Genomic DNA, 12,113 nt, shown 5'->3' with positions numbered 1-12,113 from the left:
TGCAAGATGGCAAATACCATACCAACCAGAGTGAACAATAGGCCTACTATACTGGGTTTGATTTTTGTGGCAACTAGTAATCATCAGTACGGGGACATTTTTCACTCAAAAAGCTTGCAGAAGTGAGAAACCAAATTGAGCGAGGTGAACTTCCACGAGTAATCGGGTTCATTAAAGGGCTGTTAATTTATTTACACACAGTCAATCGACGCATACATGCTAATTTAGCCGTTTCCATAATCATTAAAAATATGTACGCACACTTTTAGCATCCACGTCAACAATGTCAGGTCCGGCTGGACCAAGGTTGACCATTGATGATTAATGGCTTATTCACATTGAAAGGCGACGCAAGTATGAAAATATGACGCCGGTTGAAAAATGCGACGCCAGTTGAAAAATGCGACGCCCGTCGAAAACTTTGACGCCCGTCGAAAAATGTGACGCCCGTCGAAAAATGCGACGCCGGATGGAACATATGGAACGTCCGAGTCAGCTGGGGGGGGGTGCCATCAGTGTAACAGCGTTTGGGCTTAAGGGTAAAAGCAGATATGGTATCAAAACTAGACTCCATAAGACAAACAAAACAGACTTAAACACTGTCAAACTTGAAATGCATTTAAATATTATTTGTTAACTTTCATTTCGCTCCAATTATTGCAAACTCTCGAAGTGTCTCTCAACGTGCCTTTATGTGATTTGCTATGATACATAATATAATTCCATAGTGCGACAGAATATATCCCAGTGCAGAGAATGTCAAGGTGAACTTTCAACGGTTCCAGTTCGTCAGGCTCTCAGTGTCATCACGATGAATGAACATCAAAAGTTCTTCCGTTGGTTTGTAATTGGTAATTGGATTCACAGCTCGTGACGCCTATCTGCGCGCACGTGGTAATTTCTGACTTCCCCACAAAAGTCAAAAAGGTCTTCAACTGTAATAGGATATCAACATGTGCGTGTACAACTTCAAGTGTAAGATGTGGCAATTTGGCCTCGTGCTAGTTATAATTGCTCTAATATGAATTTGCTGTATAAGATACATGTAACTTCTATTATGCTCACAAATGTGAACTGCTCGTCAAGGGCAGATGGCAGGTGTGCGGTAGCAGCGCCGGGATCTTTCAAGGTTGTCGAACTGCAAGTCCCGCATGTCGACTCCATATTCAGCTTATACGAGATTTTTAAGTCGAACTGGCCAGGTTCGAAGCACACAGTGTAGTCATTAGGAGACAATTATAAGGGCTTTGCGCTGAAGTTTGACTCAGGGTACCAATGCATCACCTCAGTCGAAGTTAATCCCACAATTGGGTCAGAAGAGTTTGGTTTTGGTGCAATTGTAGTTTCTTATAATAGTCTACAGTCTGAAAAAGTTGTTGATTCAATTCTTTCTCCTTGTGGGCTTAATATGCAGTATCATCAGTGGACTTTCAGATATGATCTTGGAAGCACAGGTGTTGTTAAATTGTGTTAAGTTTAATTGCAATTAAAGATTCGGTATGGAGAGATTGGAGGATAACGTAATGTCCAGGTCTGTAAACTTTTGAGTATAATGCGCCTGTCTTGATGTGTAACGGTGTTTTGACTGTAGCATAGGGAGACAAGGCGATTGTTCAGAGAGAGGTACGCGACCATGCCGGTAGTAATGTCCCATAGCGACTCATTTGTACTATGACGGTTTCCATTCGAAAATGGACAACCGTGAGAATATCAGAACTCGAGTTAATTGACCTGTCGCGAACCGTCAGCCTGCAACATCGACATATGCAGGGAAAGCGCTACAGGCTAGCATAACTCGATTTGTACACTTATGGAACCCAATTTTCATCCAAGGTCAGCCTAGATAAGATTTCACAGAGCTTTGACGCTGTACATGGTTTCCAGCTGTTCTGATTCAAGGGTACACCCTTGGTAGACGTGATTGTATTATAAATCAGATGTCACAGTTCAGCCGAACAAACGTGACCTGCAACAGCTAAGGGTACTGTACATGTACATCGTGGTTTCGCCCGCAGACTTACTGTAGGTACATGTACAGTGCACATGTACAGTGCACATGTACATCACAACTCGCAACCGCAATCATTTTACTCATCTCGTCTTATCTTACAGAAAGTACATCTGTATAGTCCGATGCCACTACGTGATGTCTGTAATACCGAAATGAATTGAAATATTAGGTGCATACTTTCAAATAAAATAGTGATCACAGATATTATATGTATCATATTTCACAGAGTTGTTAGACAAGCAATTAAGTTAGGTATAAGTTGCAGCAATGAAAGCTATGCTAATTCGTTGTGTGTTACTAGTCAAGTATTTGAACATGACGTTAGATTGCTTCTACATTGTACTGACCAAATAATTTGTTACACAGATGAAGTGGTACATGTGATACCTTTTTACACCCAGATGATAAAAGGTTGGTTACATTTGGAATAAAATATCATATGGATATTAATGTGACATTAAAAAGTGATTCCCTACGAAAATGTTGCTAACATATTGACTCTATAAACAAATAGAATTATTTGAATTCCAAGTTTGATTGAAACCCACAACCTCACAGCCGAAGCAAAGTATACCCATGAGGCTTCATGCTGAGGTCTTCTGGATAAACCCCCTTGCATGGTAACGGAGGTACGTGATGTCGATATTCTAAGAAAAATATTTTTGAGAGACAACATGTTACTGCAGTTTGTCGATCAATCCTAGATGAAATAATGGACTCTCAGCAAGTCGAGGCTATGTGTTGTAGAATAGTAAGAAAGTGTGGCCTCAATGACACTGTTGTTAATTATTATTATTAATATATTATTAAATATAATCCCGGAGGTTTGGAATCATTTCAGTCGATCCCCAAGTAGGTGGATTGATACGCTCCTGTCAACAGTTTGGGCGGATGTTGTTTTGGTTGTGAACTTTGTTCTTTTTATTAGGGCATTTAAATTATCTGAAGGCAAATATGCAAAGCCACGTATCAATAAACAGAGTCGTGAGCTAACACTTGGCGCTTATCAGGCGATTCAATGCCGGTATTGGTCAGAAACTGTTGGAAGGGTTTTTGAACTTGTCTGAAGGAGCTCGAACACGTCGGGACCATAAAGGTGGGGAGTGAAAACGTGACGAGAACGAGCAGAAGCGGCATGACTTTCCCCGAGAATATAGGGCCTAGTATTGTGCGCGCTTTCCTCTGTGGGAACGCTACCACATTTTGTTCAAGAGAACGTTATCTTACGCCTTCCATCAGTTTACCTGATGGCTAAGCGATGGGGATTACAAGATTATATTTAATCCACAGCTTTAAACCCATGTTGGAAAATGTGCAAATTAAGCAGGTCTGTATTCACGAGGCGTAGCGAAAGAGCTGTACATTTTGAGTAGTCAACTTCCTCTTTTTATGCAGTCAAATCCGTCCTTTAATTTATGATCATTATGGTCTGTAGTCTAAATCATCGCACACACAATAATATAAAAGGCACCGCCTTACTGTACTCGGTGCGGTTAGTACCAAGCAGGTCGTTGCACAGTTGTGTGGTATTGATAGTCAACAGTCTGTCGTAAATCTCTTGATGTTGTGGACGACTTGCATTTGTTGATCAGATTGCTCAAGTACTGTGAGATAAAAATGGCTTTGTTGTGATGTTTCTTTACTGGGTCTTGCGTTAAATTTATGGGATCCATAACAGTAGGCTTAAGGTCGTGATCAACGATGTCGTTTCATGAGGGCAAACTAAGGCGCATGTAAGATCCTTTTATCAAATCTACATGCAAGCACACGCCAGCAAGCAACCCACGATGCTTTGCAACGCCTGTATTTCCTTCACCGAATTCTGCAAATAGGTATCACCCTAGGGTACTCAGGCTACGTGACTGCCAACGAGCGCTGGCCTTTCCCTTGCTCACGGTGACTTGGTCGCTAGTCCCACGGGGGCGCCCTTTGGTTTGAAGTGCAGCTCCTTGGTCAGCGTCGACACGAAGCACGGCATCTGCTTCTTTCTCGTCATGAACGTGTTCTCCGATAGGGACTCGTACTGTAGCGCCACCATGCGGTTGACGAGGGTCAGGAGTCTGGTCAGCTCCCAGCTATGGCCGTAGGCCTCCATTGCCTGGACGAGGGATTGGATGAACCAGGCACCGCTCGTGGCGTTGCGCCAAGACGCATAGCCTGAAAGACGATGTGAAATCAAGGACAGATCAAAAGATTTTGTGTCTTGGCTTTTTAGAGAGACACATGATCCCCACCTACTCAAAAAGGCCCTTAGTTGTACAGAAACTCATCTTGCATGGGGCTTCTGTAGCCTTGGTACAAGACGGTACTATCCCGCACAAAAGGCTATAAACTTCCGTCTTTCGGCGATGAGTAACACTTATTAGAAAGTGTAGGATTTTGCTCAAAGATTCAAAATGCTGCAGTTACAGTGAGTTTCTCTGATTGAACGGGATCACGTAGGCAAGCATTATCTAATGCTTGCAAATCGTTCCCGAAAAAGTCTCATTTCAAATGCATCAGACATTTCGTCATCCAGTTCGACTCAGTTTTGTCTATCACACTCGTATGAAATCGGTCCGCAACATTAACCGTGTCGGTAAACATCGAAAGAGATTTTCAAAACTTACCCTCTGGGGAGGAATATGCCATCAAAAAGTCTGCTTCGACCGGGACAGTTCTGGCCGCCTGGTAGCCAATCATGGCGTCCGGTTCGTCGACGTCATGGCTGTCTATAGCAACGCCTTGGTCCACTATTTCTCCACGGCACGCCTATCGACATGACGACAAAGGCTCGAGTCGTTCGATAATTGCTGTCAAAATCTTATTTCTGAACAGGCTTCTAATAACGGCCTAATTACTCTGCTAACTAAAGTTGTGCAAGACAAATTATCATCCGGATTGGCCCACCTGGAAAATGAATAGCTTGGGTTTGCCGATCAAACTCCGGCAGGCGTCTCCACGGAATGGTGTAGTGATTTCTCGGGTTGGCATGGGTCCGTCCGTGCCGTATATCTCACCTTCCTCCCCGTGTGACATGATGGCGATGAGAAGGCAGTCGGCGTCGCTGTGATCCTCCTTGCTAACTGAGAAAGGAAAAAACATGCGTCTCGAGACAGAGAAAATTAGCTTACACTGTTCGAACACCCTTTACACTCTAAGAAGGATCAATCAAATTTGACTAGAATTCAGTATGACTAGCTCTTCAGGGTCAGCCGGGTTCAACAGGAAATTAGTCAACCTGGCCAGATTTTTTCAGTCAGTTCACTGATATTTCGAAAGGCATCGAATAGGACACTTGTCAGAAAGCATGATTTACCAACGTGTGTTTGACTGAATACGCAGTCAGTTTTGAACAACTGGGAAAATCAGTCAAGATTTTGACCAGGTTGTTTTAAGAGTGTACTGCTCGAGTTTCAACCTTTTCTGCCCTTTTTTGACAAGAATATATAGATCTAGTCACCTAAATGATAGGTTTGAAGTGGATGCGTTGGTGTCCACAAGGAAGACACTTTGCAACAGTTGTTTTAATTTTCCTTCCACTTGCCAGGGGATACACACGCACTTATGTAAGGGTATGGTGTCCTTCCTCCATGGTCAGGGGATAATGATTGTTGTTTGGAAATAATTCTTGGTGTTTGTTGAATATTGTAAATTTATCTGCAATTCAAGCTGGAGGCCTTGTTATAAGTAAATTATTGTATAATTGCCAAACATAACCCATACAAGACCTGTTGAACTGAACCAAGTGCACGTTCATTGACTGCAGGAGCCATTATTGACATTCCATCGGCGACTGTTGTCTTACAGCAAAATTCTGACTTTTTTGTTTCAACCGGAGGAAATTTGACTGAAATATCAAAGACTCACGCAAGTGTATCAATCGTCTCATCTGGCCACACGTGACATCCTGAATGAGCTTGACCTGGAACCCTAAGTCCTCTAGCGCCCTCCCCAGCCCATCCACGTCGGCCCCTGTGCTCAGGCGCCTGGGCATGTCGGTGCCGGCCGCGAAGTCGGCGTTGTTGATGAGCACGGCTGTCCCGCGGCGTCGGTGGGACATGTCGTAGCGATAGTCGGCGAGCAGTGCAGTAGACAAGGCGGGACGGCGCGGGTCCTGATCCTTTCGTTCGGCGTCTTCGTCTTTGTCTCCGATGAGGTGCTCCGGCGGTGGAATCTTGTGTTTCGAGGCTGAGCCTTTCCTTCGGATGCTTAGTTTTCTGGAACGGGTATTACATTCGTGGAAGGCAGCTAATTTGTAATAGAAATTAACCCCTAAATATATCGAAAGAATTATCGACACCAAAACAGCAAAAACAAGTCCTAATTGTTTATAATCAAGCCTCTGTTTCGTGTACAGTATCTTCAACCAATAATCATATCCAAGCCACGTGTAGAACACTGACTGTTGAGTTCAGTCCCCCCGAGCAGAAGCACGCCGTCATCGGTTCAAAAGAGCCATGCTGAATGGGCGTGTTCATTTTGTTGGTCGCCACGCGATCGTAAGGCGTGCATTTAATAGTCATTTGTTAACCAGCGAAGTGCAACTCCCACCAAAGGAACCTCTTTTGCTTGGAAAATAGTGCCCTCTCTTGGTCCCGCTCGGGGCGGGTGTCGTCTTCCCTTGTCATTTTCTTTGTGAAGCACATGTAGGATTTACCTTGCAAACGTCTTAGCGTATCCTTCAAATGTATCTGCTGACGTCATAGTGTCGTCACCGGGTTTTCTATCACCGTCGTCGTCGTGACCATTATCACACCGACGCGGGGACACTTCTGAGAAAACAGGCCGAACCACAATTGGAAGAATTGTGGATATATTATTATTGTAGACCTTGTTGTATTTTCCCAACTTGGCGATTATAAGGACCCGTCGTATCCAAGTCATCAGGCTGTATCTTGCTGTCCCAAAGGTCATGAACCATAAGCCTGTACTTCATCTGATAGCTAATGTTGATTGGTATGAAGTCATTCAATTGGTTTACTTATAGACTGGTTAATATTGTACTCTAACACAGTCATATGATGATACAATAAACAAACTTCCATTTCGGTTCCGTTCAATAATTTATTTGTATAAAAGCGTCATATGCCCGACATTTTGATGTATAGGTATTGATCCCATGTTGTTTACGTTTGTGCATTATTTCCCTACGCTTAATAAATATTATTGTGTTACATTTCGCATTAGTTTGAAATCTTTCTCACAGCCGGTCAGCCCAGTGAGCTTTCACTATTGTTGCTGTTGTTTCACAATATCTGTCCCGTCAGTAGTTTAACAAGAAAAATCTCAAAACTTAGGCCTCGGGTCTCGAATGCGCAAGGTATCCAATTCTCATTGCCTGTGATGGTTATTTTACCTACCCGATCCTGCAAAATTGGTTCGTTACAGAAGAGGCCTTAGTGACCACACTGAGTGTGGGACCCACCTGTCGCATCTGGGTTGTCGACTTCAGCTTTGTCTTCCCCCCGAATGATCCCATCGACTTGAGAATCGTGGCTCATCGCATCGGATTGTCGACCAAACGTTTCGGCGCGGCAAAGAAACGACAGTTATCGAGTTACGATTCCTTCACGAGGTAGGTCATTCTCGGAGATGCTTAAACATAACAACTGCATTCCCTCGCAGTCACAACGAAAACAAATCCGTAAGCAAGCTTGGAAGTTCTGCTGGTATACCCGCCAAAGCAGGGTGGTGGAACCTATGTTTGCTCATTCTAGCAAGGTCATGATTATGCTGCAGAAAACAGTAATGTAGTCAATTTTGATTGGTATAGGTTTGCATACATCATTCCTACGCCGTACATGACGGGCTGTTCCGTCACGGCGTTTTTGTTTAAGCGCAGGAGTTTTGTAACCATTTGTTATTCAGCATGCAGGTACCATAGGCGTATTAAATCGTGCAGATAGAATTTGTCTCATGATAATTTTCTTTCTGTATACCTATGTTAATCCTCGTTGCTAACGCATAAAACACAGGATGGCCATAAATAGTTTCGTACATCTAGTCGTAAACTTGTATATTATATGTCCTTGGTACCCCAATTTCCATATATCGGGCCATTAGAAATGATGTGGGTGACGGAAATATTGCTTCGTCCGAGTCACCAATGGTAATGAACTCCGGCTTTTCAAGAGTGATGATAAGTTTTTATAAAATGTAATTTGCAAAGTTTTGACAGGTCGATACGTCTCCCGTACTTGCATGATGGCATGACGTCCAGTAGATGATTACTGTAGCTCGTTAACTTTAGTCATAAACAAGGCGTACAATATTATATGCAGAATAATTTCCCTCGAATACATTTCATGTACTAGCTATCAACCCATTTGCCGTGTGATGTGAGATTCATGGCTACATCTTGTCCGGGGTTCGTTCTGAAACTTGTAAAATGGTAGTTATTGGTACTGGAATTCTTTATTAACTAGTTCGACATCTCTTTTGCGCTCTTTGGTCTGAAGAACAGTTCTTTGGTCAGCGTTGACACGAAGCACGGCATCTGCTTCTTTCTCGTCATGAACACGTTCTCCGATAGGGACTCGTACTGTAGCGCCACCATGCGGTTGACGAGGGTCAGGAGTCTGGTCAGCTCCCAGCTATGGCCGTAGGCCTCCATTGCCTGGACGAGGGATTGGATGAACCAGGCACCGCTCGTGGCGTTGCGCCAAGACGCATAGCCTGAAAAAAGAGTACAACGAAATTGAAGAAAAATGTAGATTGCTGGTACTCTTTAAAGCTCTGATTAATATTTTAGTTATAAAATAGTCTGCGTGCTTTTGGTATGCTTTGCAGGGCGAACAGTCTTTAAGAAGATGAAGTTGTACCTTTAGGAGAGGAATATGCCAGGAGAAAGTCGGCTTCTGTTGGAATGGTTCTGGCACTCTCGTAGCCAATCAGTGCGTCCGGTTCATCCACGTCATGGTGATCCATAGCTACGCCCTGATCCACCATCACTCCTCGACATGCCTAGAACGGAACAGTGCGCAGAAACGATCTACAATGTACAATTAGCATATTCATATTCGCTATTTGCACGCTGTCGCCATAGGCACGCGGAGTCTCGAACTGGCAGCTTGTCACATTAGAATCGCTTTACCCAATCGCGCAATATAAGAACTAACGCAGCACGCGCAAATTTACGTAAGCAACATATACACGGGGATCAGTGAACCGGCTATGTTTACTGTGTAAAGCTGCCTATTGCGGCAGCGTGCAAAGAGCGAATGGCAGCACCAATGCCATAAAAACCTTATAGCTGGGAATTGATTCAAATGTAAATCCTGGACAATTGAGTCCGTGTTGATGGTTAACACGAATACCTGCTTTACTTCAAAATATTTTATGACCCTCCACATCTCACCACAGATATATTCGTTGTCTATGCACAATAAAATTTCACGTCAATGTAAATTCAGTGAAGATCTGTAGTAGGTCATTGAAACGTTATGCTGAATATAAAAACAAACGTTTTTACAGTAAGTAATCCTTGCACGATTGGATGGGTTTAAATCCACATCCGAAAACCATAAAGATATAAACACGATTTTAAATTAAAGATAATGGATATCTTAGCGCGGTCCACGATTTCTTATTAGTTGTTTTGAGGAATGCTTAGGCGTGTCCGTGGAATTTCCGTCGGATTTTCCCACCTGGAAAATGAAAAGCTTCGGTTTGCCGATCAAACTCCGGCAGGCGTCTCCACGGAACGGTGTAGTGATTTCTCGGGTTGGCATGGGTCCATCCGTGCCGTATATCTCACCATCATCACCGTGTGACATGATAGCGATGAGAAGGCAGTCGGCGTCGCTGTGATCCTCCTTGCTAACTGCATATGAGAAAAGACAGCTTATATTTTTGTTTCTGCTTATATAAGCCAACTTATAAGTTTTGACAAAATTATGCATGCACGGACTTCCATATAGATCCATAAAAACGGATCAATATTAATTTTCAGTGAAATAGCATAGAAACATATTAGTAAGCTTTGGGGATCTTAGAAATATCCACGAACTTACGAGCGTGCACCTCTCGCTTGATTTGTGCACATGTCTTGTCTTCGAAGACTTTAACCGAGAATCCCATGTCCTGCAGCGCCGTCCTCAACCCATCTACATCTTTCTGCGTGCTCAAGCGCCTGGGCATGTCGGTATCCTCCTCGAAGTTGGCGTTGTTGATGAGCACCGCTCTCCCGCGCCGACAGTGAGACATATCGTACCGGTCGTCGGCAAGCAGTGCTGCAGACAGAGCTGGTATGGACGGCTCAGCTTTGCCCCCGTCGACGGTTTCTACCGCCGGCGTGTCACTGTGTAAATGCTGGAGTTGAAGAGGCAGTCCCTGGTTTGGCGCCGAGGAATCCATGTTCTTGCTAACAGCCGGTGCCCTTTTGATAAAACGCGTTATTGAGCTGATTCGTAAACTGACAATGCATTCTCAGATTCCCAATTTATTTAGAAGCAGATGCACCCCCACACATACACACAGAAGCACTTTGTTATCACGGAAAGGCGCTGCCTTTTGATTTTGCCAAAATTTCGGTATTAAAAGGCATTTGAGGGAAGGATACCTGGAAAACGGTGTTGCATGTTCCTCCAAATCCCTCATCGTACTAAGGGGACATTCCGCATCTGGAACAAAATTACATTTACAATGGTGTAATTGAAAATATTTTGTGAACTTTGGTGTAATTTGGGGGTATTTGAACACTGAAGCAGTTTTATGAAACGCTGTTTAGTTGAATGTGCAAAAAAGAAACTATATAAAAATGTTTGCAAACTCAATATTGGTTTGCCAATTACCACTATCCAAAACATTACGACTTACTGTCAATTATACAGTCCCCTTTGTTTTATTTTCTCTTTTTAACTGAGATCAGTTCCCTGTAACCACAAAGCACACTTCATAAATAACCAATTCAGGTCCACAACAATCTTGGGGGGTTTGTCGGGGGACCAAATTTAATTGGACTTTTTTCTGGTAACCTGTGATGACATTCTTGAGGGGTGAGGCTGAGGCTTTTTCATGCTTGTTGAGAGAAGGAAAATGAAAAAGCCAAAAAAATCTCCTTTCGGTTTTTAAAATGTATTTAATTTATTGAGAAACAGTCATAAATTAAAGAGCTCGAGTCTACTTAATAATAGGCCTCTACCCGTCAAACTGTCAGCATTATTTACTGTTGGGGCTCAGCAAATTGAGAACATAATCCTGTCTGGACGCAGCAAGGCGTGACCTTCGTTTGTGTTGTTTGAAATTTAAAACGATGTTCGTGAACACTATGCTTTACTCTGTTTCTCCAAGGCCATAGTGTTCTCGTGGTACATGTAATTTGCCATACTTCACACGGTTTCTTTTGGGAGAGGTACTTCAAAGATAGTGACACTTAACACCATTTCCAAAGATACCTTCTTTTCAAACCTCTTTAACCTATTATTTAGTTCGTGGACATTATTGCTTATAAAAAATATCAGTCAACAAGCCGCTTTTGTATAGAGCTTTATAACTGACAGTAATGTTGATATGGCGATGAGGCACCATCTGCTTCAGAGCTTTGGTGTGTTTGCCTGACTTGATGATAAGAACACCTGGTCCAGCATCCAAACATTCAACATGGTAGCGCATAACTCACCTCTTAGGCTTGCACCTATCAGACCTGAGGCCCTCGCATCGCTGCTCTGGCCTGTCCCTGTTTCGGCTACACCTTCCACCGTTCTGTTGCTCCCCGTGTCCCTCTGCATGTTGCGGCTCATTGCTCGAAGGGAATTAAATTGGCGATGAATGCTGTAAACTAAATGTTTGATATAAAGACAAGAACGTTGTCCTTCGACAAACCTCGGACCTGTCGTGACGAAAGGCTTTATCCAACTCGGATTCTGAGGTCTAGAGCTGGGTACAGGTCTTCACCTGTTGGAAACACGCTGACAACAGACGTAGCCATAGCTCTGCAAGGCCGTTTCGGACACGGCTTAATAATGCGTACAAGTTTGGGGCTTTGACGATCTACACGCGATGATGCTTTTGCCTTAGCAGGTATGTAGCAAGCTTGCCCCCCCCCAAGTAATTCACTATGGAAGCCTGCAAATCGTGGCGCGTCCACCTTTGTAAAGAAGTCACTTACAAACTGGGTAGA

The 12,113-nt window shown here is 43.4% G+C and overlaps 2 protein-coding genes across 2 annotated transcripts; both read right to left on the bottom strand.

The window, feature by feature from the left end:
• Positions 1-608: 608 nt before the first annotated feature.
• On the bottom strand, positions 609-7,556 carry LOC110978834 (caspase-3-like). The gene is made up of 6 exons (XM_022234122.2): positions 7,419-7,556; positions 6,651-6,765; positions 5,861-6,210; positions 4,901-5,076; positions 4,621-4,762; positions 609-4,168 (listed from the first exon to the last, which is right to left on the bottom strand). Exons 1-6 carry the CDS (start codon positions 7,492-7,494, stop codon positions 3,903-3,905), a joined length of 1,125 nt encoding a protein of 374 aa, XP_022089814.2. The 5' UTR covers positions 7,495-7,556; the 3' UTR covers positions 609-3,902.
• Positions 7,557-7,980: 424 nt separating this feature from the next.
• Positions 7,981-12,081, bottom strand: LOC110978835 (caspase-3-like). The gene is made up of 6 exons (XM_022234123.2): positions 11,613-12,081; positions 10,554-10,614; positions 10,006-10,370; positions 9,640-9,815; positions 8,815-8,956; positions 7,981-8,668 (listed from the first exon to the last, which is right to left on the bottom strand). Exons 1-6 carry the CDS (start codon positions 11,731-11,733, stop codon positions 8,415-8,417), a joined length of 1,119 nt encoding a protein of 372 aa, XP_022089815.2. The 5' UTR covers positions 11,734-12,081; the 3' UTR covers positions 7,981-8,414.
• Positions 12,082-12,113: the final 32 nt, after the last annotated feature.

This window comes from Acanthaster planci, linkage group LG15 (assembly GCF_054643075.1).
Source record: "Acanthaster planci isolate LZ-2023a linkage group LG15, COTS_SCS, whole genome shotgun sequence".
NCBI lineage: Eukaryota > Metazoa > Echinodermata > Asteroidea > Valvatida > Acanthasteridae > Acanthaster > Acanthaster planci.
This window is presented reverse-complemented; position numbering and strand designations above follow the sequence as displayed.

Excerpts from the sequence above, each read along its gene's own strand:
- LOC110978835 (XM_022234123.2), bottom strand. The coding sequence starts at position 11,733 with ATGAGCCGCAACATGCAGAGGGACACGGGGAGCAACAGAACGGTGGAA. Across the intron at positions 8,957-9,639 it reads CGAAGCTTTTCATTTTCCAG|GCATGTCGAGGAGTGATGGT; the intron begins GTGGGAAAATCC and ends GTTCCGTTCTAG. Across the intron at positions 8,669-8,814 it reads GGCATATTCCTCTCCTAAAG|GCTATGCGTCTTGGCGCAAC; the intron begins GTACAACTTCAT and ends CTCTTTTTTCAG.
- LOC110978834 (XM_022234122.2), bottom strand. The coding sequence starts at position 7,494 with ATGAGCCACGATTCTCAAGTCGATGGGATCATTCGGGGGGAAGACAAA. Across the intron at positions 6,211-6,650 it reads TACGCTAAGACGTTTGCAAG|AAAACTAAGCATCCGAAGGA; the intron begins GTAAATCCTACA and ends TACCCGTTCCAG. Across the intron at positions 4,169-4,620 it reads GGCATATTCCTCCCCAGAGG|GCTATGCGTCTTGGCGCAAC; the intron begins GTAAGTTTTGAA and ends ATCGTCTTTCAG.